This window comes from Alosa pseudoharengus, unplaced genomic scaffold, assembly GCF_046254945.1.
Source record: "Alosa pseudoharengus isolate Yale_2024_CS ecotype anadromous, Long Island Sound unplaced genomic scaffold, YU_APseudo_1.1 YU_APseudo_1.1_scf_12, whole genome shotgun sequence".
NCBI lineage: Eukaryota > Metazoa > Chordata > Actinopteri > Clupeiformes > Clupeidae > Alosa > Alosa pseudoharengus.
Window position 1 is genome coordinate 18887960 of NW_027468587.1, and position 26399 is coordinate 18914358.

The following is a 26399-nucleotide window of genomic DNA, read 5'->3' on the forward strand; positions in this document are numbered from 1 at the left end:
TGGACCCCAAGAGCAACATATAAAATATACGGGTTGTCATCTTTCACAAACCTCTGCCCTCTAAAAGAACATGTAGCCTAAGATGTTGTAAGCCTGCATGCCTGGTTTTGAGTGTGCAGCTTGTTAGAAAGTATTTCTTTTTTCCCTTTGGGGGGGGGGGGAAGAAAAATGAGGGCATTCTGAAACATTGAGTCAAAATTTCTGGACCTGGGTGGCCATGAGTCACTGCTTTACCCCTCTTGACCAAACGAGAACCATTAAAAAACCTGACGATGCTCTGAATGAGTAGTTATCCTCTCCATCTGTGATATTTTCCTCTCCTCATTTGTTGTATGGAAAAGTGGGGCAATGTCAATGTTCTGCTCATTTTTTTTTATTATCCCCACTTGAACAAGAACTCTTTCCCCCAATCTTTTTTCTAGGTCATGAAACCCAAGTCCTTTGGGATTTAATTGACAGAAGAGGGGTTTCTTGAATCAGGGGGTTATGGAGATCTGGGATGTGGTGGTTGATAAATCCAAGGGGGTTTCACAAAAGTTTCCAATGGCAGACACACACACACACACACAAACAAAAGAAAAAACACAAAAACCTGAGTGAACAGAAGCCAAAGTGAAATTCCACACGGATGGAGTAATGCACAGCTGTGTGTCTCCGGGGTCTAGGATCTGAGCGGAACATGTTATCAGCGCACAGAGATGTGCAGGAAAACCACAAGGCTAGGGTTCCAGTTCCCATATTTCCCCTATGACTGAGATGGAGTGGGGGAGAGAGAGAGAAAGTGTGACAGAGTGAGAGAGTAAGACAGAGAGCCTCCATTAACCCCCCCGAGCCAGACGTTCAGTCACTGCTCTCCCGAGATTCAGATTCTTTACATGCACAATTGTACAAAACAATTGCAGTAAAATGTTGTAAGTGGAAAAACAGTTCTGCACCACTGCGCATAAATCTCTAAAAATAAAAATAGAAAAATAAAAATGGCACATTTATTTACAAACATAAACTATAATAGAAATTAAGATAAGGCATGTGCAACAGAAATATACACTACAATGTGCAAAAGTTAAATGTATGTCATATCAGTGTAATGTTGGGGGTTCTGGCAGGGTTAAAGGCCCTTTACGACCCCTCATCTTTGTAATGTTTTAGAAGTCTAACCAGGGTTCTCACTCTATGAATGATACATTGAAATTAGTTAACAGACCAAAGATTTTAAGTAAATTTGAAACTGCTTACAACAAAATTCCCTGGTACTCCCAGACTTTCCCTCAGAAATGATACAATTCCCTGACTTTCCATGTCTGGAACAGACATTATCAAAATTCCATGATATTCCAGAAATTGCATGACCTGTGGGAGCTGTCTAACAGTCTGTGAATGAGGCAGGAGACAGCCATTGAGTCTGAAGACAACCTGTGACACTAGAACAATACGATGTCTCAGTTTCATATGGTTCAGTTTATCCCAAATTCTGAAATGGGTGTAAAGTGTTTTAACACAAAGGCTACAACATATCAGCAATCTTGTGTTCAAGGCCCATTTATTCATTCATTCATAAATTAAGAAAATATAATATTCATTTGCAACATATTTACATTTTTCTCGTCATTAGGATAAGTAACAATGCACACATTATTGGTCTTGTAACAAGAGCATGCAAGAGATTAAGTGCTTGTTGTGATCACGATCAAAATATAAATGCAGTTCTTCTCAAGTCTGGCAAGTTAGTAGTGAGCTAGTAGCGAACAACAAACTATTAATGTATGTACTCCATCTTGCTTGATTACACATTTAAAACTAAGTAGTTGATAAATCCAGATTATTTGGGGAGATGGCTTCCAAGATCACTACACTTTTTTTTAAATTATTTATTTTTTTACTTTGAAACAACTCCAGAGATCTTAGCTTTCAGCACACACTGAAACAAACTCAACCACAGAGAAAAGGGAGATGGTCGCAGTAACAAGCACAAGTACACATCTTTGAAAGATTTACGCTTTTGGACACTGAATCAATCTCTTTTATTGAGTAATATTTTGAAAAAGCAGCAAAGGCTTATTCTTTGGTATGTTGCTAATATACTTTTGTGATGTTCCATTCAAATCAGTGCTTCAGACTGTGAATTAAGACATCAAATTACAACGAGCTGCAGACAGCACAAGCATTGGTCTGTTAGAAATATGACAGGATCTCAGATATTTTAGAGCTTCAGCCAGATCACATAAAGAGGAACAGTCCTCTGGTTGAATTCTGGTCATATTCTGGTTCAGTAGGAATATATTGATAATAGTCCCAAGTATCCATTCAGCCACTATGCTGCCATTTGAACACTTAAGTAGCAGTATATGGATACTCATGCAATTAAAATAAAAACAATGGGGTGCATGATGAAACAAGAGAAATGGTACAGTGAGCTTAAAGCCAGAGGTGCGTTCAATTCAGGCAAAAGTTTGTGGCAATTGCCTTGTTGCTTGCCATTTTGTTTACATAAACAATTGACACAAAAATTTTAAAGTTGAAAGAAAAAGAAGTCCACCAGGGGCATTCACCTCTAGCTTTAGGCTCAACATACCACCAATCTCGCTCCTTGGTATAGCTTTCAGGACTCTACTCAGCCATTTGCTGCATACAACAAAATGTTTTTTAAAATGTACATAAAAACACCTGATCTTAGGTTCAAACATAAAACCTAAAAAGAGAGGGGGAAAGACGTTTCAAGAAGAAATCAAAATAAACACAACAACAACAACAACAACAAAAAAGACATAAAAGCCAAAATCAACTCACTCAAGGCAACAATGGAGTTCCTCTATATCAAGTGCAAATTTGATCCACCTATAAGGAATTATAGTCCCAAATCTGGGTAAAGTTTTTGATGAAAGGTTTCCTGGGTTATGTTGGTCCCCACAGGTAATTTCATTGAGACCTGCATCATTTAGTTTGGCTTGACTAGTCATGGCTGGACATGGTGTGTTTATCCAAAACAGAGAGAATTGGATAGCGCAGAAAAAAGGCCTGCAATTTCAGTAATGCAGTCATCATTTCTCTAATGAATAAGCAAATGTGCCCTAGTACATTTTCATAGTAAAGAGTACATGCTTCTGAAGAAAATAAATACAACACTGATAAAGTGAAAACATTTGGTCATCACTGTACTTAGTCCTTGTTTAACTGATAAGTTGACAAATTGAATTGGCCATCATGATTATCATGCAATAAAAAAAATCTTTATCCATCTGTAACATAAAACCTAATGGTTCTTGCTTACGTCATCTGATATGAAAAACCAAAATCAGGGAGTGGTTCCTCTTGGTCTTTAGAGAAATGCTTTGCACAAAGGCTTTGCACCACTAACTGTGCTGGTCCCCTAAAACTGTTAATCACAAAACACTCCCACACCTGTCCCTGATGCTCTATCCCATTCTATCGCTCTTCTACTCTCTCCTTGTCTACACACACACACACACACACACACACACACACACACACACACACACACACACACACACACACACACACACACACACACACACACACACACACACACACACACACACACACACACACACACACACACACACACACACACACACACACACACACACACACACACACACACACACACACACACACACACACACACACACACACACACACACACACACACACACACACACACATCACTCCTCGTCCTCGCCTGGGGAGGCCTCTGCGATGCCCTGTGGCTCCCTGAGGTCCTCCTCGGTGGGCACGTGCTCGATGGAGACGATGCCCGTCAGCAGGGCGTAGCTCAGCATGGCCCCCAGGGCAAAGACCAGAGAGAGCAGCTGCTTCCTCCTCTTGTTGGGCTCGTTGTCAAACTCGTTGGCCTCGGGCTGAGTGGACACTTTGTGAGCCGCGCCCTCTGCATGTGAAGAAAGGTTTAATTTTTAGTCATGATTGCTATGACTAAATTAGAAATTAACCCTTATCCAAGTTGTGGTACTCTGGGTTTGTTAATTTTAGGGATGCACGATATATCGGTGGCCGATATATTATTAGCCGATAAGTGAAAAAATGAAAATATTATTATTGGTCCGATAACAGAATTCTGGCCGATAATTTGCGCCGATATTTTTTAAAGTCCTAATTTAGGCCTACGTTAGGTCCGTCCTACTACACTGAGCTACTTGAGCTTGGTTGGCTATACTTTTTCCTCAATATAATGTTAGCGGTGTGAATGTATTTCACCACTCTAACAAAATCTGTGGATATGCGTTCATTTGGGAATCTGTGCATCTCAAAATCCTCTCGTGAATGATCCGCCATTTAACCTTAAAGGAATTATCCGGAGTAAAATGCACTTTAGATCGATTTCCGGATGATTGGGGGTACATACGTTGAGTTGACATCAAAATTATGTCATTCGGATGTGTTTTGAGAAAGTTCGATTGTACCGTTTTCAGTCACAACTCGTAGCCTGGAAGTGAGCGGGGCATTTCAATTGCGCCGCTACAAAACGCTATTTTTATACCTCTTCTACAGTGGTAGTGAGTAGAGGGTCCCTAAAGCCAAACCGAAGTATCCCGAGGTCTTTATGTGGTCGAATAGAGTCCAGAATGAATTTCATCAAGCCAGTACCTTTCCGGAAATGTTGCCATCTTTGCCGCCCTCTTCAGGGGAAAGTCCGTAGGAGTCTTATTGCTGAGTGTGTTGTAACACGCTCTGGAAATTCACAATTTCGTCGCTGTTTTTAAAAAAAAAAAAAAAAAAAACATAGTCCAGTATTTCTTTTGAAATTGAAATGAAGTTGTATGGACTGGACTATGTTTTTTTTTTTTTTAAACGCCGACGAAATTGTGAATTTCCAGAGCGTGTTACACAGCAATAAGACTCCTATGGACTTTCCCCTGAAGGTGGCGGCAAAGATGGCAACATTTCCGGAAAGGTACTGGCTTGATGAAATTCATTCTGGACTCTCTATTCGACCACATAAAGACCTCGGGATACTTCGGTTTGGCTTTAGGGACCCTCTACTCACTACCACATAAGTGTTATGTTGTTTGGAACTGTAGAAGAGGTATAAAAATAGCGTTTTGTAGCGGCGCAATTGAAATGCCCCGCTCACTTCCAGGCTACGAGTTGTGACTGAAAACGGTACAATCGAACTCTCTCAAAACACATCCGAATGACATAATTTTGATGTCAACTCAACGTATGTACCCCCAATCATCCGGAAATCGATCTAAAGTGCATTTTACTCCGGATAATTCCTTTAACAGAGCGGAGCTCAGCCCTATCTAGAGCCGTCTTGTGCTGGTGTGTTTGCACTTTACCGCGCTGGTCGGGGAAACAAATAAACAAACTCCTTAGTGGACGAGTACATAAGTAGGCCTAGTTCTAAGTTGTGTTTTAGTATTATATTTGCATTACTTTAGCTTGGGTTTTGTATTATTACCTAGAAATATGCTAACCATTCGTGCTTCAGTTCCAGACAGGTCATCATAATAAGTTATTAAAACCTTCGGGGCTAACGCCTTTCATTTCTGCTGCAGTAGGTTGTGCGCAACAGAGTAGACATAAGATACAGTCTGAGGAGTTGCAGCTTCATTCAGTTACCCGCAGTTGAAACTAAAACTAAGTTTCCCTCACAAACTCTGATTTGGTCGCTATACTGTAGCTTATTCCAAGCTGAGCCGTTTATGAGCGTTTAGTCCTAAATGAAAACGATTCAAACTCTCTAGCCACTCACTCGCAATTCACTGACGTCAGGTTCACTTAAAGGAGCCACACATACTGTAGGGCTAGGCTACTGTTATGTTGTTGACTGCCGTACTATTGAGGACTATTATGAGTTCTGTCCATCATTTGGTGGTAGGTAAAATTACTGCAATAAAATTATGCTTATTAAATGCTTTCCCCAAATCACTTTTCACTTTTTTTTTTCAAGAGTAATATTATCGGTTATCGTATCGGTATCGGCCACAACAAACCAATAAATATCGGTTATCGTTATCGGCCCTAAAATTCCATATCGGTGCATCTCTAGTTAATTTGGTTACACCCGTCTAAATAAAGATGCCCCATCTTAGAAGATCAAATCAGATCACTTGATAGATTGTATGTTAGAAATATTAGTATCAAACACTCAATCATTAAGCCATTTGTATAGTGAATGACTGAGACGAAGCTATAACACAATTAACTAGCGTAGTTACAGCTTCTTTACAAGCATCCCATTCAAATGACCAGTTCAGTCAGGCATATCAATTAAATAAAACACACTGGGTCCATTTCACATCCATGTACAGGAACAAGTCCTGGGTTTTCAGCTTCAATCGAAAACTCAGAACATGGGAGCATGTGTCGAAGAGCCAGAGGAATTTGGCTTCAATAAGCAGTGGGCCTCCTCTACTCACCATTAGGCTCGCTAGGGAAGTAGAGGGTGAGGATGTTGGAGCAGAATCGCGTCAGATTGTCCAGAGACTTCAGATGCTGCTGGAGGCGCCCGCACGGCAGCTTGATCTTCAGCAAAGGCGCTAAGTGGCCAAATACATACGCATCCAGAGAGGAAGGCCTGAGAGGATGACATGATGAATACAGAAAGATTGGTACGATGTATCTATACAAATGACATTTTGAATATCTATCTATACAAATTATTTAGATAGCCTCAAATTGGCAATTAATCGTAAAAGCACTTCTGCACTTCACTCTTTCATGGAATTGAAAAGTGGAAGTGAAAATTCCTTGCACAGGTTTAATCTAAGAGAGTCCCTCACAAACATTACATTTTGAGGGAAATTTTAAAAAGCACATAAATGTATGGAGTTAATCTCTAATTCTTGTTCCATTCAACAAATATTCCTTATATTACACACAACTGCAATATTAGAAGTCAGACTCACGAATCCCCAAAGAAGAATTTGCTGGAACCAAGACGTTGAGAGAGGAGATCCATGCACTCCTGGGCGTCGTGGTAAAGCTGTAAAGAAATGAAGACAGTTTGTGTGTGTGTGTGTGTGTGTGTGTGTGTGGGGGGGGGGGGGGGGGGGGCATACATGAGAGAAATGACTACCCGCATGGCAGGCACCAGACCTCAGGTCAGACCAGCCTCTCACTCACAGACACTACTTTATTTGCCTGCCATAATAGCGGTGGTGCGTGTCTTCCTGAGAAGCATAAATCAAGTGGATCGGCACACAGGCAGCCATCCACATGGCTACCACATTTGCCTCCATGACGTGTGTTCAATGGGAGCGTGAGGATGAATAATGTGTGGAGGTCCCCAAGGCATGTTTCACCACAGAGACCGGGACATACCGAGGCCCCCCAGCCTCCAGTGGTGCTGGAAACTACAGTGTCATTTCCCTGCACAGAACCCCCCAAATTCTGCACAAAAATTACAGCCTTCGCACCTCAATTGGTTGACCATGGAGAGAACTAGACCACAGCTACGATGGATCAAAAGTGCATGTCTTGAACGGAATGTGGCCCGGATCATTAGGTACAGTATAAAGAGCAGTCTGCCTGACTAGATGTAAAAGTAGAAATGTTAGGTTACAGATGGCGAAATTTAAAAATGCACAACCAAATCTGATTCAACTGTGTACAGTACATCTCCAAGGGGCTGAAGTGATGCAGAACAAACTGTTTACACGTTTTAACCAAACAATCCCTTTTTATCTCCAGTGACGTCATAGTAAATAAGAGGTTGAAAAATACAAATACGTAGCTATGGTTATCTTCCAACCAGCTGGGCAACCACTCTTTACTTGAGTGGGAAGACAAGTTAAATGTTAAATGTCAAAAGCACAATTGAGGTCACAGGTCAAAGGTTGTGTCCTCAATAAAACGCTTCATTCCTCACAACCTTCCCCCTCTTACTACCTCCTTACTAGAGTCCACATACTTGTCTCCCTTGAAAGGGCAGACACGGTTAAAAAAACCTTCCACAACTACAGCTCCCTTACTCAGCGTTGTGGTACCTGACTTAAATTTTACTCCTTATTCCCAGCACTTTTTAGGTCTTAATCTTGTGTAGCCAGACGTGAATTAACATCATTCCATCTAGAGGACACCATGTTGACATGTGGGTGGCGATGACTGAATTATTAATGGCATTTGACATTTCTGAACCAACCCAAGGGGCTCTTGAAGGTGGTCCTTGAAGGAGAAATGAAAGTCTTTCCCAGACAGCACCGGGAAATGTAGAAGTTAGGGATGGGACTTATTGGTGTTCTTTTTCCATGTGTGTCTAACTAACACTGTCAATTGGTGTTAACGCTTTTGTAAGTGTATTCAGCTGATGAGGCCAACAAGTTGTCTCGGAGTTGTGTGCGAGACTGCCAGACTACCCAGGTCCTCTGGACTATAGTACATATGGTGCCACCACCACCTTCACTACCTCCACCACCACTCACTCCCCACTCACCATCACCCCCATCACCCTACTACCCCCACCCCTCATCACCCCGACCACCACTCACCTCCTTCTCCATGTCCTCGCCGGCCTCCAGGGTCTCGTCCCCCTTGATGAGGCGCAGGCGGGCCAGCTGCTGCCGCTGCATGCGGCTCGGCAGGAAGAAGTTCAGCGGGAAGGGAATGTTGTCGCCATGCCAACGGCGGGTCACCTCCACATAGTTCTTGGGGTCCACCCACAGAGCGTAGATCTGACATGGGGAGGCAGGGGTTGAGGTTTGTGTGTTGTTTGTGGGTTTTGTTTTATTTTTTATGTATCTGTTCTGTTTGCAGTTTGCTGTTTTTGGGGGTTGTCGGGAGTGAACCCCAGGATTTGCTAATGAGACCTTATTCTGGTATGGAGCTCATCTGTAGCAGTGATTGAGAGGAACAAAATAAAAATGATGCCAGGTGAAATACTGTGATACACAGTATAATAATGAGTGCAGTGTGATCATGGCAGAGTGTTTTATGGACAAATCACTTAGACTTGAAGGGTGGTTAAAGTCAATGTGTCAATTTAACGTAGGAAGATGCAGGCCTTCTCCTGGATGTTAGTGGCGCTGTATTCTACAGTCCAGAGGCTGCACTTTAGCTCTGCCTGTGCAGTTAGCCCTTCACTGTTCAGGGCGGCTGTGCTGTCTAGCTGGGGTAGCCCGACAGGAAACGTTGAGGCATTTCCTTTAACAAGAGGCAAAAGGTCAGGAATAATGACTGTGAAAATCTGATACACTTACATAATAAGGAAGGACTGAGGTTTGAGCAGAACACAGCAGGTTTTCTTTAAATCAGTCTCAAGGTTTGAGAAAGACAAAAAAAAGGAAAATGATGCAAATGAGGATTTCAGATGGTTCATACGGCTGGGACAATGAAAAGTCACACCGAAAGCCCTTCATGATTTCCATGTTACTTTGAGTTGCTATGACGATGCGGTGAAAGAGTGGGGAATGGGGAATGGAGTAATTCCCTTGGAGACTCATGACAGTGATTGTGGTGGTGGTGATGTAGGTATGAATGGTATCAGGTCTGAGAGGAGGTGGTCCTCTATCCAAATATATGTAGTGATATGCATGAGCAACATGTTTTATCATATCAGATAAACACTAAAGAGAGACAGAGACAGACACAGAGAGAGAGAGAGACAGACACAGAGAGAGAGAGAGAGAGAGAGAGAGAGAGAGAGAGAGAGAGAGAGAGAGAGAGAGAGAGAGAGAGAGAGAGAGAGACTGACCAGTGCAGGCATCAGCTTCTCCTCCACCAGAGATATGAAAGCCAGTGTGTCTGCTCCCTCTTTCGCTGAAAGGTCAAAGTCAGCATTGTACTTCTACAGAAACAAGAAAAGACAATGTTATCCGTCACTAAGGGTACACTTTGGTGTACAATGAAATAAAAAAACTGCATTTAAAGTTGTTTTTCCCCAGACTTTTCATTCAAAATTCATAAAAAGTACCATGATGGCATGTGCATAGCTTTGGAGTTGACCCCATGACCTTGGCCATTCATGAGCTAGGGTCTAGCAATGCACAGAATTCAATTTCACACGTTTAACTGTACATGATATTGAGCAGAAAGAGCACAAACCAACTTGGCTAAATTGCACCATTAGAATTCCACAACAATGCCCAAAACACATCAGTGAATGAAGAGGGGAAAAAAAAAAAAAAAAAACATTATGGTTCCAGGCTGCTTTTATTGAATTTTCCTCCTAATCCCTAACCAGTAGGATAGCACAATTACACAACAGTCTAACAAGGTCAGTGAACTTAACAACACTTCTTCTGCTGCCAGCCCTGTGTCTGCAGCATGAAATGTATCATAAAAACAAGGGCTTGGAAAAACCATACACAACCCAATTCTGCAGATGATGAGCACAGAAGGAAGTGCACTTGATCTCTCTTGGGAAAAGATACTGCCAAAACTTCAATATTATGTGGCTACGAGCCTAAATATTTGTTGTAGATAGAAAGGCAAAATGGTATAAAAGTAGATGACAATTCAAGGTCAGCCAACTTTTTTCCACATCAAAACATCCTGTGGATGATGACATGATGTTGGAAAGAAGGATCCCCGCAGTTGTAAACTCAGGGACTCAGAAGGTGGTCATTATGTGGTGTCTTTGACGGTTTGAGTTTGTTTAACGACATGGAAGAACTGACAGTGAAATGAAAAATGTATGATGCCTGCCAGACTGTCCAAGTCTGAGTGTCTGTGTATGTATGAATTATGTGGACCATGTCACTTTTGCCTCAGACTTCTAAACAGGGATTTCTAAACACTAGCCTGAACTCCTCCCTATCTCCACCCATCCCTTTGAGACAGAGATGATTTCATCTGAGCCATTCTTTCCACATCTCATCAAAAGCATTTATCAATCCTTAGGTTGGTTTGACACACTAAAACTCCCACAACCCAAGCCAAGCACAAGGACAGTGTCCACGCATGCTCAGACTTTCAACTGAGTCAGGGCCAGGATAGGGGCTGATGGCAGCATGGCAGCAATGGGTGCTGTGGGGGTCGGTCGGTTGGTGGGTGGGGGTACGTACGTTCTAATGGTTCCGACCACTCTCAAGGAGAAGAGAAACTTGGATGATGATGTAGGAGTTCTTTTGAAACAGTTAAGCCCAGGTCTCTTTTATCGACATTGTGTGCACGGTTATGAGGAAAATTGTAGGATCAGTCGGGATTAGTTTTACAATGCTCTCCAAATCCAAAAAGTGAGTTACGCCTTTCTCAGGGGAATGTATAAGAGTGCACAAATAAGCCACTGGTCTCTTTTACCATTCTACAAACTAAGTGGACTAATACTGGCTTTGACATCATCCCATTTCTGACACCAATTACTGCAAAGAGCGGTCATCTCCGCTGGACTCTAACCAAGTTTTCTGGGGCAGTAACCCTGTTCTGACTTTGACAACACAGATCCAGACATTTTGACATGAGCACATACTTGACTGTAGTGATGGTACCCTGTAATACCTAATGAGCAATGTAATTACGCAAGATACTTTGAAAAATGCCTGATGTACAGATGACTTTTTTAACTGATGAACAGCATTATGTTATCTTTGTATTTATGTGTTGATTTACCAATTCCTGGTTACTTTTTGATTTCTTACTCTGGGGTACGACAGGGTTTGTAGTAACTCAATCAGAGGTAGCTCACCTGTTTCCTGAATTCAATGATGATTTTACTGGGCTGAGAAAAGCTGCCATTCTCTTGAGTCTTTAGCGCTGGGAGGATGCCTGGAGGAAGAGAGCGGGTGTGATACTGAACATTTCTACGATTTTCTCTAGGGTTCAGTGGCCCTGTTTATTCTACTTTCAGTGTAATTTGTCTGAAAACAAATTTGTCTGAAGGGATAATCTTCCTACACAGAGCAAAAATCAAAGAAGATGCAGAAAGAGGTTAAGGGGCCATTACAAGTCAGGCAATTAATGTTAAAAAGAAATGTTTGAAACTTTTTGTATCCAAAATTAGGCTGAGTAACCTTTAATGCTATCTTTACCTGTAGGACTTCCCCAAGGGTTGGCAGTTTTGTGAAGTTTGAGAGGTACTCCTGCAAACCTTGCATAAGCCTGAGAGATGAGAAAAGTGATAGGAAGAGAAGGGAGAAAGTGAGAGAGAAGAGGAGGGAAAATACATTTGTTTAGTCCTGCCATCTTAACTGTGGGTCATTGCAGCCAGTACATTAACGGTTCTCTGTGCCAGGCACACTTCCATGTGCTTAAATCAAAACCAGGCCAAACCACACAGGAACTAAGCAATGAGTGCCAGGAATGCCTCCTCTGGCATGCCAGAACGTTAACACCTCACTTACGATAAGCTGTGTCTTAAAACACAGCGAGACACCAAACAGCCTGTGACTTCAGATTACCAATATACTACACACACCTGGGTGCACAGGGGAAAAGGCAAGCAGTGGCAGTACAGACAGCTCGCTGAGGCACGTCGCCTACAGCCCTAACGCAGACAGAAACACTCACACAGGACTTTCCACCGATGGCTTCTTTTTCAGGGCAGGAAACTTTCTGACAGGCCATGAAGTATTTCTTCTGGGAGGCTTGTAAAACTGCAGGTCTACAAAATAATTTCCAGCAGTTAAGGCTTCTGTTTTTTTTTTCAAATAAGGAAAATGTGTGTATAGTTGAACAGCAGCCTGAAGGGAACCTCCTCTGAATCGTTTGGGTCTCGGTGAGAAACCCCATGCTAGAAATGTGGTCTGCGAGAGTGGGGAGAGACAGACGTGTGGGGTTGACCTGTTTTCACTCACTGGTCACAAAAACAGACACAACGGGCGGAGGTTGTACAACGTCACCCTCTGGTGAATAATTGCCACATTTTTCTCAGCAGCTCCAAACTATGTATGTCACAAAATATAAAGCCAGAAGACCGTAAGCTTAGTAGATACCAAAATCAACCAAGTTGATGGCTACTAATTAAATGATGATGAAATGTAGATGGTTTCTAATCAAAGTTATGCTAACAAAACTGTTAGGCCTAACCAAGCATCTCCTAAAAGTACAGTATTGGCCAAGGTTAACAAATTCCTGGGAATGATAGAAAGTTAGCTTTTAAACGTTAGGAAATTGCTTTTGGTGATTAATTGGTAGGGAGTGCCTACTTTGGTCCAAGATAACTTTTCACAAAAAAAACTTCTTGCATTTAAACTGGTTCACAATTGGTCAAACCTAATTAATTACCCAAAAATTAACGACCACTACCAACATTTTTACTCCTCATAAAGCTATTTGGACAACAGGTTTTCCACTTCAAAATCTTGATTGAACAGATGGCTTCCATAGAAAGCTCAATTTAAAAAAAAATGAGCACCTAAAAGCATGTCAAAACACTCAAAAAGGCACAAGCCTGCGAGCAACAATCCAACATGTTCCTCCCTGCAGATAGGGACTCTGCCCTGCGAGGTGCCATTTGGCCCTCCTCCCATTGAATAATGCCAGCAGATGTAGGAGCTTACAGAGTGGATGAGGCTTGGGAGGCCAAGCCAAGGTTTTGTCAATGGAAAAAATTACAGAGTTTGGAAGACAGTTATGAGGAAGGGACCCAGAGCAGAACGGAGCACAGCAGTGGAGTAGGCTAACCCCAAGTAAGCGGAATAGGAACGCCAAAACTGGAGCTGGAACTTTATCAGTAGACAGGAATTAGGTGAGGAGGAACAAGGCTTTCCTCCTGAACTTTCATTTAAGATCTGATCGGGATTCGGCAAGACTTTTCTTCCCTGTAAAGGTTGAGAAATCTGGCATAAAATGAGATGCAATAATAAATACAACACAAAATAGTCAAATTCGGAAATTTTCGGGGCAGCCGTGGCCTACTGGTTAGCGCTTCGGACTTGTAACCGGAGGGTTGCCGTTTCGAACCCCAACCAGTAGGCACGGCTGAAGTGCCCTTGAGCAAGGCACCTAGCCCCTCACTGCTCCCCGAGCGCCACTGTTGTTGCAGGCAGCTCACTGCGCCGGGATTAGTGTGTGCTTCACCTCACTGTGTGTTCACTGTGTGCTGAGTGTGTTTCACTAATTAACGGATTGGGATAAATGCAGAGACCAAATTTACCTCACGGGATCAAAAGAGTATATATACTTATACTTATACTGAACCCTAATGAGGCTAGGTTGTGGAGACAATGCAACAAATGCAGCTCTCCAATTCACCTTCCTCATAAAAACTTTGAGTCAAAATGGATGGCATTTTTATGCTTGTCTTGCGGGAATAGAAGCCTTAAAATGTGAAGTTGGTTGGTTTGTTTGGCAGACCTACAGCATCAGACCAGACTGTACATGCAGATGGAATGGTTGCTTGACTTCATGGAAAGTAACTTATTCCATCATGTTACTACAGCAACAGCAACATTCAGCACACTATCCCATCTCCCCTGTCATCCCCCCAACACACACACCAAGACCCCTGGCAGGGAGTTTTTCCTTGCCCCTGTTGCTCTTGGGTGCTCCTTGTTGGTGCCCCCCACCCTCTTCTACTGCACTTTTTACCCCCCCCCCCCCCCCCCATTAATGCACAAATAGGCTGACACCAGGCATAATTTCACTGCATTTCTTACTTCCAGTAACTATGCATGTGACAATAAACTTCCTTGTATCCTTGTATCCTTGGATCCTTGTATTCTTCATTCTGTCTGCGCTTTGCCTCTCAGCACTACTCTAATTTTTTTAATAGTTGGATGCTAAATATAATTTGATAAATTTATTCAATCCTTAAACTGTATCATAAGCTTCACAGGGGCAAAATAAATCAGTGCATTAAAATCCAACTGATGAGAAAACAGCACAGCCTTAACGCTGCTATGCTACATCATGGCTGATGTGAAAATGTGTCCGTATGAAACCCACAGGTCTCTTCCAGGCTTGCTGAAAAAAACACAAAAAAATGATCTGCACATAATTCATACAAAGACCTCCCACACAAAGTCGCTCAACAGGCAAAGCTAATCCTGCATTTCCGAGATCACAGCGTAATTGCCATGACCTGGAGCCTGACGGCTGACGCACAAAGTCTGCACATCTGGGTGGTTTAAGAGAAGCTTTTTTGAAAGACAGGCCAACTGGTGGAAACATGCCATCTTCGAATCAGGCGATTTGTTCAAGATATGAAGACTAATAGCCGAATAAGAGTTTATCCAGATTAGAATAAGAGTCTAGATTAGAATAAATGTTTGCACAGAATTTGTTCAGATTATCCACTTTTCAAGCACACCACAACGTTTGAGGTACTTGTGGAAGCATACAATTGCAAACCCCTTCATCTCATCTGTCATTTTTGTGGATCTTTGATGCAGATATGCGGTTATCAGCATTGTGCAGCCTATTTAACCAAGACATGTGGACTTAAAACTCAAAACTGCAGTAAGGCTCCATGAAGATCTTACTAAGATGAAAGAATCTCTGTGCACATCTGAGCCATGAGGTCAAATGTTCTGTCAGATGGGCGTGATTTGTTATCTTTGGGGCCATGCTTAAAAACTCAGAAACGCCAGTGTCAAAAGATACATCCATGGACAATATAGAAAGCTGTATCCACATCTTGACTCAAACTTACAGATAAAAAGATTATGGAATCCATGGATCAGACTGATAGATAATAGATCCTCGTCAGAAGAGTCCTAGGCAGACTTTTGGGTGTGTAGTGGCAATGAAAAAAACAACACTCTCCCAAAGTCAGTGAACCATCAAATTTTAGTTTTAAGCTGTTATTTTAAGGTAAGAAAGCTACATAGTGCTGCTTTTGTAATTTTGTGGAATAGAAAGATGGTTCAGCCTATTAAGTTTGCAGCCAAACCGATGTAACACTATTTAGATGCCTGTCGATGCCCTGTAATGACCATAAATGCATCCTAAAGATATTATGGATGAGGGATGCGGATGCATTGAGGGCACAAGGTGTCACACTTTTGCCTGATTGGGGAAAACTGGAAAGCTGAAATAACAGAAAAAAACACTCAAATATTTCTGCCAAATACCTTGATAACAATAAAATAGATTACAGTAAGGGAAAGGAACATAGCTGCAATTAGTGTGCATTTATTACAAACAATATAATAGCAAAGTATAGTAGCCTAAGTGTGGAAAAGTATTCTGTTTACAACAAACACGGCAAGCCAGTTATTTTTGCTGCTTTTTATTGCAGAATTAATAACATTTCCAAAAAAATTCCACCCAGATGCCTTCGCAATAGACAACTGTTTTGTAGCAGTGTAGCAACTATTTTTCTTAGATTCTTTTTGGACTGCCCTGAACAGTTTGTTATGTAAAAGGTTGGAAGTACTGTAGGCTAAAAAAGAAGGAAAAGAGTGAAAAATGCAGCCCCTCCATGGTAAGGTAAACCAAAAGCATTTTGCAATTTGGCATGAAGAGAGCGAGCAGTGAAACTGCATTAAAAGTTCTCAGCCATTAGGAATTTCATTATGTTTTACCTTAGGAAAAACGCTAGAGTTTGCAGAAGCATATAGTAGCAGCGTCTTACATTGACTTACAGTAGAACTGGGAGGAAAGGGCAAAGAGGCAGGGTGGCCTATATATGCCAACAAAAATAATGAGGCTGTAACAGAGGAAACAGAGGTAACAGTCTGAATTGCGTATAATTGTGAGAACACACACACCATGATCACTTCAATAAAACCCCTGCTGCAGCGTTTAATTACCATTTTGTTGAACCACAATCGTGTTTGTTTACATGCAATTTAATTATTAAGAAAAACACACACACTGTTGTGAGTCTTGCAAGAAGCAACGGCAGTGTTTTAGCGAAGTTCTTCTAGTCTAGACTCTACTCTTTGCAGGAGTGTACATTGTGCAGTCAAATCTATCATTATTACATATTATAGACCATATGACCATATTTATAGACCAACAGTTGTGGGTTCAATACCCAGCTTCCACCATTGTGCCCTTGTGCAAGGCACTTAACCCCGAGTTGCTCCAGGGACAGTGGCTCTTGTAATATAATTGACAAAATGTAAGTCGCTTTGGATTAAAAGTGTCTGCTAAATGAATAAATGTAAATGTCAAGGGCTCAGGGGCCGTATTCACAAAGCCTTTTATCTTACCACTAGGAGTACTCCTAAATCGCACTAAAAGATTTTAGCTAGGAGTTTTCTCTTAAAAGTTATTCACAAAGCCTTTCAGACCTACTCTTAGTAAGGAAAAATGACAACTCCTAAACTAAGAGTGAGTCTTCGTTGCTATGGATGACAACATTACTCATGCACGAGCTTGACTGAAGTGACCACCTTGATTGGCTAACGATTGTAACGCGGGAATGACTCCAAACACCTCCCTTACGATGATGAGTGACAGGTGACAGGTCTAAGAATGTGTGCGCTACACAAGTAGCTCGAAGGACGGAAGATGATAAATAACTGAATAAAAAGGCCTAGCCTAAATTAATAAAGAGTAAGGCAAAACAAATAGCCTACAGTAGTAGCCTAATGAAACAGGCCTACGGACTGATGTAGTATCTTTGCAACATTATTAAATTAATCTGACCATTTTAATTTGATTCTCAATGAAACGTTACATTTAATTTACATGTTAACAATGAGTAGTTTAAGGTTGTTGATGCGTTATTGCATCCCTTTTTTAAATGCAAAATTGTTCCCTCGCGATTGGAAGCTCCTGTTGCCGCATAGGCGACGCATTTCAAAACATTGCAACGTGAAATGCCACAAAAAGCTGTTTGTGAATAGGTCTTGGTGAGTTAGGAGTCCTCTCGACTTCTTTTAAGCTGTCCCAGACTTAGGTGCTACTTTTAGGTCTAAAATGCTTCGTGAATTACTTTTAGTGAAAAAAATTAGGAGTCCTAAAGTTAGGAGTGACACGCCCATTATTTTTAGGAGTTGCTCCTAAATTTGCCACTTAGGAGCTACTTTTAGCCTTAAAATTCTTTGTGAATACGGCCCCTGATCTTGTTCTTAAGGCAGATGGTCAAACATGCATTTAACAAAAGACATCCTCCATAAACAGCACTGCTGGAAATCAGCATAGCATATGATACATAAATGAAATGACATAATTTCTTTCCAATGCCATGAAATGAGAATAGGCTCAGGATACCACCAGTCCCCCTCCCTCTCCCCCATCCTCTTATGTTCATCTTTTGACTGTGCCGAGCACTAACCACTAAGCAGCTAACACACACAGCTGGTTGTAATACAGTTCCATCGACTCCATTTAACGGCATACCAGAGTGCACACAACCACACTAGTGGCACAGACCCCCTTAGGGAGGGCTAGGCTTCTCTCTCCCAGCACAGTTAATTGGGATTCCTTTGGCTCAGCTTCACCACATCTCCAATTAATGGCTTGCTAGTGAATGTCCCTCAAGGTAGACAAGAGATCACAGAGCATTAATAAACGGTCTGTGGTTTGCAAACTTACTGGAAGATAAAAGGTTACTATAGCCTACACATTTTCACAGAAATGAGAATTAACTGTGATGAAAAGTGGCTAAATCGATAAACGCCAGCATTGTGTACACAGCAGAACAGACAGACAACTGGACGACAGAGAAGCGGCAGCTTATTAAAAGTGTTCCAGAATATTGTGAATGAAATTTCCAAAAGGCTGCGCCAGACTATAATGATGCATCACTGAAATGCTTCCAGTTCAGTAGTTGGTTTGTGGTCAGAAGACCACACAGAATAGGTAAGACAGCAGGAGCATTAGCCATGCATTTTCCTAACCGCGAGGAGGGGGAGCAGCAGACAGTCATACTGGCATTAGAGTCTGACCAAAGGACACATGCTCAAAGACTGCCTTAACTGTTCCACAGTGCTGTAGAGGAAATAAGGCCTGACAGTCCTCAACTTTCCTTTCCACCTTCAGTAAGTACCATATAATCACAACCGACCAGACTATATAATCAGTATAACTTCACAGTATAACTTCACAGAACAGCAATAAAACGAGACAGAAATGCACAAGGACATAACAAAGAAGGAAATAAGGATACCATAATTAACCACATATAGAGAGGTAACTGGACACTAAGGAACATTATCTGTCACTAATATGAGCACAAGCTGATATCACACAGCCTTGTGTGCAGCGCACTGTAAGTTCCTGAGGAATCTAAGTGAGCAAGTCATTCCCTTAACTTAAGATATACAGCGGCATAACGAATACACACCTGTTATTCCAACTGAATGTTGAATTTTACATTTGTGGCAGACCTGGCTGTATGCTGATAAGTATAACCTTAATTTAGTGTATTCATAATCAAAGCACGACTGACAAAGCGACACACACACACACACACACACCACTGTAAGAATGGCTGTAAGAAGCATTGGAACAGGAAATATTTCTTAAAATAGTAAAGCAATAACATTAGACTTTTGGACTTCTCAACATTGCCCAGTTCATTTTTAGATCACTGTTGCTGGGGCTGAAAGATTAAACAAAATTGTGATTTGAATTAATGCAGTTAGAAAATAGCAACGGCCAAATGAATCGTGTAGCTCACGAATGATTTGGGACTGGTTTTGCTACTTCCTGAGGCAACACCTTGAACACGTAGACTGGCCACATTTTAAAAGCACCATAGGCAGCAGGATGAATGTAGCGTAGCCTATAGCAAAAAGGCCAACAGGGTAGCCCAGTGCTACAAGGTCTTGTCCAGTAAGTAATATTACAGCGTACTACGTAATATTACATTGAAGCTTGACTTTCGCAAACTAGTCTAGATCACCAATCAAGTCGCAGTCGCAATATCTGTGTGGGGGGAAATCGCAATGACATTTTCCCTCACATCGTTCAGCCCAAAAGTTCTGCTGCCCATGAATAGTTAGACACAGTACAGCATACTGTGAACCCCGTGTATACTGTGTACGTAGCCCAATCACAAAACACCGGGCTTATCCTACATTAACTGGACAGTAACGACACTGGACTAAGTGGAGCAGCTAAGATAGGCTACGTGTGTCTGAGTGTAGCCTATTTTAAATTAGCAGGTAAAACTATTACAGCAATATCAGTGGCAAAGTAATCTTATAGCTGCTACTTCATATTATAAGATTGTGCAGTTAATGTTAGCTTTAGCCTTTCCAGTGGCCGATGTTACACGGCGAGGCAAAACGCTAGCTATAGGTGGACATCATACCAGCGAACAAACCAGTGAAATTAAATTGCTATCAACACAAATATAGTGTAATTACCAGCACGATAAGGCATTCGGTGTTGACAGAAGGCAATCCCCAATTGCCTTTCCAGCAAAATAACTCCAAGGGAGTCGCCATCTTAATATGAAAGGCGCACTTCCACTCGGAAGTGACGCAATATGTTATCTGTAAAGATTTATTTTAGGGGCCTACTTTATGTGTGGCCTAAATACATTCGGAATTCATTTAACGGTAGGCCTAAATCAGCTGATCGTGCTAGCATAATTAATTTATTTTAGAAGTGGTTATTTTTTAATGAATGTGCATGATGCGTGTTTGCAGGGCACATTATTTGATGAGTGTTGATCCAAATAAAATGATCAAATATGCGTGAAGAGCAATTTCATTGTTTGTTTCCACTGATGGACTAATTTGGTGTTATGGTTATGGTGGGCTGTTTAGCAGACGCTTTTGTCCAAAGTGACATAAGCTACAAAACAACAATAGGCTAGTTAAATTTAACAGTAAATAATTGTAAAAGTTGGTAAGACTACCAAAGAGAACAACAACTGGTGTGACTTTCGGATTGTAGGGTAAATTCCAGTAGGCGCGCACCCTATAGCACGCCCATGAACATATTATCCTGCATCTGTTTCTCTGCACTCCACTAAGCAGCTGGCAAGATAATTGCCAACAAGACATGCGCAAGACATTACATCACCTCCTTGAGCCAACAGGTGGGGTCCACTTTTCTAAAGGCTATAGCAAATATTGTAGGTAGGTACCCATCTACAATATTTTGTTATATAGTCATAAGGATAACACTGCCATGCTCCAGCCGGCATGCTTAGGCCTATCTAGACTGACTGTGTTCATCTAGCTTTCATTTCAACTCAAAAGTTTCAAACAATTTGCAAATATTCATACAGTGAGAAGCCAGAGTAAAGAGCCACTCGTTACAAGTGGCGGGTCACAAGTTTTGCGTTAGCGTTCGCCACTGATCTCAAAAGAATAGGCCTAGGCTGAAATCAGTGTGGCGTTCACTCCTGAATCCAACTCCACTACAATGCTTCCCTCTTCTGGAGAGAGGGAGGACGTTTTACAACGTTTTTAATCCGCCAGTTTGTGAAGATAGCATATTGAAATAGTCTAGTTTAGGCTATGCTGACGGGTAATTTACAAATAATTTAAAAGATGTTTCTGTAGGCTAGTTCTAGCCTACATCATGGCCAGAGTGTAGGCCTAGTGGTAAAATAACAGGTGGATAAACTCTGAATTTTGTGATCTCGGTGAGGTGGACTGTGCCATGTGGTATCGGATTTTTTAAAAAGGCATTCAACACTTTGATGATGGTGGAGGTTATTCAGGGTTGCCAACTTTGGGTGTTTGGCTGGAGTGAGATTTTGTGAAGTCATACACGGGTTTTCCGTTTACCAACAAAACTACATGCGCGCGCAGCCGTGGGGCAGAAGACGCTTGGTGGCCGTCCACAACATTATAAACGTAACCTAAATAGTCGGCTGCTGTAAGCTACAATCGGATTTTTTTGTATACCCCTGTTGTCTCAATGATAATAACATCTAATTTCATAAAGACATGCATTATCATAGGGATATTGAACATATTTAACATTCTCTACCCATCGTGATTTCGAATTGGTGCAGTTTTCAGCACAAAAACTCATTTTATTCTTCTGCTCTTTTGCATTGCTCTATGCTGTTCTATGGTGCTTTCTGCCTCTTGATTGCGCACACATGTTTTTGTGACGTTGCATAGAAATCCATGTATAGTGCGTGTGCGTTAAATTTTTCCCTAAACCTAATTTTAAAAATGTCTGTCCCCTGACTTTTATGCTATGTACAGTATAATCCCCGATTTATGTTTTTTTTTAAAAAAAAACCTAATAGAATGGAAAAGTTTCTTCAAAATGTACAATTAAATTATTGATTGCACTTGAAAACAAGACCAGTGTTTTAACCCCGTGGCATGGAAGGATTATGAGCCACTCGGCCCCTGGGCACAGACATGAAAAGGGCCCCCCCTGCCCACCTGAAAAAGGTAGTAGCTCAGTAGAAAAAAATGAAAAATAACCCCTTAAATTATGACTTCAGGCGAGTTTTGTGGAAAGAAATGGACAGATTGAGACTTATGAATGCTTTCAGCACCAATCTCACGCTCTCACGCACACTCAAGAAATGTCGGTTTGTCATGTGTGGAATGAAAAGTTTGTGAGATATTCCTCCTATATGAATTGAAATGAGTGCAGAGCTATAGCCTAATATGATTATTTCTTGAAAGTTAATTTTCTCGCGAACCGTTTATCGCAGCAAATAGCGGCTATAGCACCTTAAAAAAGATGAGAAAAAGTTTTTTCATGTGATGTCTGTGAGGCTACTTCGCGAGTAGTTCGTAGAGAAAAATGGGCGGCCACACTTTATGTCGGTCTGCCTCATGTCTAAATAGCAGCGTGTTCCGTGAAGGTGTCGCGGACCGGATTAAAATAGCCTAGTCAGCGAATCAACAATCAGAGAAAACTGCGCTGAGAACGTTGTAGGCGGATATTAGACCTACCTGCTGTTGGTCTAGACATATGTATGCCTTAAACTCGTATCCTGTCATTTAGAAACAATGCTGTGGTATAGTCTAGTCATCAACAAATAATGAACGGATTGCAAAAAAAAAGAATGGATTTGGCGTGACATTTCTTTAGTGTGCGTGAGAGCGTGAGATTGGTGCTGAAAGCGTGAGTGTCACGCCAGATACAAGCCTGTTCTGAAGACTCCCATTCATTTTGACTGCACGAGCGCGTCTTTTTCAGACAGACATCGCAATTCATTTTATAGCAGGCCATCGGACAAATATGACGCCTCGATATTAAAGAAACTCCGACTCCATTCATTCTGAAAGTCCACCGCACAACAGTGCAATGTGCATGTTCACATTTTTAGTAACAACCGCCAAACTTGCTTGCTTGCTTTACACATCTGTTTTCCGACTATTTTTCTTGCCTTCTTTTTCTGCTGTGGATGTTATGGAGTTTGTAGAAGTTTTAGCACTTACGTTCTGAACATCTCGCACTGCCATTGCCCGATGTCATTTCTGAGTCATATCACTCTCTGTCTCTCTTTTAAATGCCTATTCACTGAATGGTAGGCTACAATTATGTGTTTTATATATAGGCTAATATCTAAACAAAATAACCCAGGCAGTCTCATCTAGGATATAACACAGGTTGAAGTCAACGTCAAGTTGGTTCTATTTAGGGAGGTGAATGTGTGTAAACATCTGTAGATGACTCAGAAATGACATCGGAAGACAAGGAGTGAATAGTGGCAAGAGGCAAGCCGAAGTCTGCTGACAAGGGCCCGACGGTAATTGTAAAGTAATTTACAAAAGATTCACTGAACAAAAATGCTGATGTGGTACATGAAAATTTAGCTAAAAATGTGGAGAATTCAATGCAATCAAGCATTTTGGACGATATATTGTCACAAGCGTGCAGAATAGGCAACAGGCCGATCTGCGTTTTATTTGGAGACTGTTTTGCGTGACAGAGACTGAGTTTGCTGCTGATATTCTGGGGATGGGCCTAGCCAATGTACGACTTCAGCCTTTTAATATATTTGCTGCATTAAATCAGTCTTTCTAGAACAGGCAAGGGCTTTCTAGCCTCACGTCAGCAGCGCTGCATCACCCATATAGCCTACAAACAACCAACGGATGGTGGGCAGGTGCCGTTTTGAAAATTGGTCAACAAACTTTGGTGCTGATGGATGGCTGATGGATGATAAGTTTTGCTATGCAGTTATGGTTGAAATAATAGCCCATCAGCGCATCTCTAGTGTGTGTGCCTCTCTCGCTCAGAGGGGAGGGAGAGGCTGAGGGTCGATCCAGCATGGATTCTAAACTCTGTGGTGGATAGGATCTACAATTAGGTGTTAATAATATTACCACGCTAGGTCGAAGTACTCCCAAGTGCTATTGCGCCACACATTGTAGTTCTCCTGTTTATTCGCTTGGAAAATCGCCACGTTTCATGTTGTGTGACGTACACATTTTTATCAACTACTCGTGCAACTGTATTTAAGTAGGGAAAAAATGGAGGTGTTTGATTACTGCTATGTTCCTCTCTACGGCCACGGCAGAGCCCGCTAGCATAGCAACATGCTAACACATTCGCGCCGCGCGACAGAGCGTTTGAGTGCACCTACCGGCGCGGGAGAGGTATGACTCAACTCGTGAAAGTTAAGGTAAGAACATATTACTACTGATTTTGGGTGGCGTGTTCCTTTAACAAGGCTGGCAAATGGATATTACGCATTTTTGCTAATGGAGAGAAAGATTTGCAAGGAAATAATGGAAGGCGTGGTCATGACAGGCCGATTTATACTAATATAAAGCAAAATATACACATTTGTTTAGAGCTGCAGTGTAGTCTACTGCCACACGAGGGAGCTCGTTTGGCTCAAATGACATCTAGACCTACAAAAAGTTGCTTCAACCACAGGCTAATGGCTTGAGTAAAGGCTGTATTATAGATGTCACAGAAGAGCTACGTCAATCATGCAGCCAAAGAAAGTAAATCATGAACACAGCCTATAGCCTACTATTCTCTATTGATAGGACTATCATACTGGCCACGCGCTATCTTCCCAGTCTCAGTTTGGATAGATCATTTCATTAAACATTTGGTGATAGGCCTACAGGTGACGTGTTCTCCAGACATTTTCGTCAGTGCGCGCAGCCTTCTGTTGAAAGTTTGTTTAAGTTGAGGTGCCTGTCCTAGCCTAGATGCAGGTGAGATATTAATCAGAAATGGAGACTGTGTAGCCTGCTACAATTTTTCACATAACATTATTGATTGACATATAAGCCTACGCGTGCAAGGTATTTATTTGTTGTGTGAGTCTAATCTGTTAGTGCTATCAACGTGTCTGGAATGGAATCGTGACGCATCGTGCATCATCTCCGCCCCACCTTAGGTTGCACCTGCAGTCATCTCGGCGATAAAAGACAGACCTAGGCTACTCCTTTTCTATTGCAGAGCACACGATCCATTTTACTCGACCTGGAACGTTCCGTTTACAGCATTTATATGGAGATGTATTTCACTGATATGGATTACAACATGTCCCGAGCTTCTAATTTTGGTGTTGCAGTCATTTTCTTTGTTTTAATACTCTCAGGTAAGAGGATGCTTTACATTTTAAATAATCAAATTGCTTGACTGTTGCCACACATTTTCTCCGAAAAACAAACAAAAAACCTTTAGGGTCTACGTTTTTTACTTCATTATCTATTGAAATCAGCTAGACTTTTATAGTAGGCTATACTTCTATTTAAAACATGAATGTTCTCGGCTGATCTGTCTCACTCATAATAGAGACATTCAATATAATATTATCTTCTTGCAAGAATTTTTTTTTAATCATAATCCAAATCACAGAAAATGTATTTTAATATTGTTATGTACTGTAGCAACAAGCACAGTGAATGCAACAGATGTCTCACAAACAACCATGCATGTCAGCAGTTCCACAAATGACACTCTGATAACAGGTAATCATAATAATAACTTTACATTTTCAAGAAACCTATAGAATTTTTAAATTATAATCCAAATCTCAGAAAATTTATTTTAATATTGTGATGTATATTTAATTATGTCATATTGGTCTCACTATAGTGTTTTGAAGGAAAGACAGAGGAAAAGTTTTGCCTCACAATATCCAGTTTATGAATTCAATGTTATTAATGCAGTTTACTAATGCTTTGTAATGAAAGAGAGACAAGCCATACAAACGAAAAATATCTGAATTGAATCCAATCATCTGAGCTTACAGGAGTTCATACTGCAGATGTTGGCCCCACTCTTTCATTGACTACTGGGGACAATACTGCAACCTCATCCCCTGTCACCACCTACTTAATTAGCATCAAAATAACAAACCGGATTTTCAATGACACTCTAAGAGATCCAGACTCAACAGATTATAAAAATCTCCGGGAGGAAGTTGAATCATTGGTAAGAGACTTCCCATCATGTGATTGTTATAAATATGGCACAAGCACACCTGTTTAAGTAAACAAATTATTTTGATTATCTGGAAGAACATCAATATGATCGTATAAATACGTATTCTTCACTATAGACCCATTATAGACCCTTTCAGCAGCAGAAACAAACATGTGCGTTCTTATAGGCATTTCCAGTGGCACAGAAAATGACATTGGTAACTTGGGGACAAACAAAAATGTATTCAAAGTGTCTGCATTGGTTTTGAACATTTCAACCGGAAATCTTCTAGGAACAGATTGAAAGGTGATTTATTG

At 41.3% G+C, this 26399-nt stretch overlaps 1 protein-coding gene across 1 annotated transcript; it reads right to left on the minus strand.

The window, feature by feature from the left end:
* Positions 1-3595: 3595 nt before the first annotated feature.
* On the minus strand, positions 3596-20215 carry mtx1a (metaxin 1a). Its single transcript, XM_076280350.1, has 8 exons — positions 20124-20215; positions 11946-12015; positions 11603-11682; positions 9671-9763; positions 8469-8651; positions 6888-6964; positions 6399-6556; positions 3596-3904 (listed from the first exon to the last, which is right to left on the minus strand). Exons 1-8 carry the CDS (start codon positions 20202-20204, stop codon positions 3681-3683), a joined length of 966 nt encoding a protein of 321 aa, XP_076136465.1. The 5' UTR covers positions 20205-20215; the 3' UTR covers positions 3596-3680.
* Between the last annotated feature and the right edge of the window lie 6184 nt (positions 20216-26399).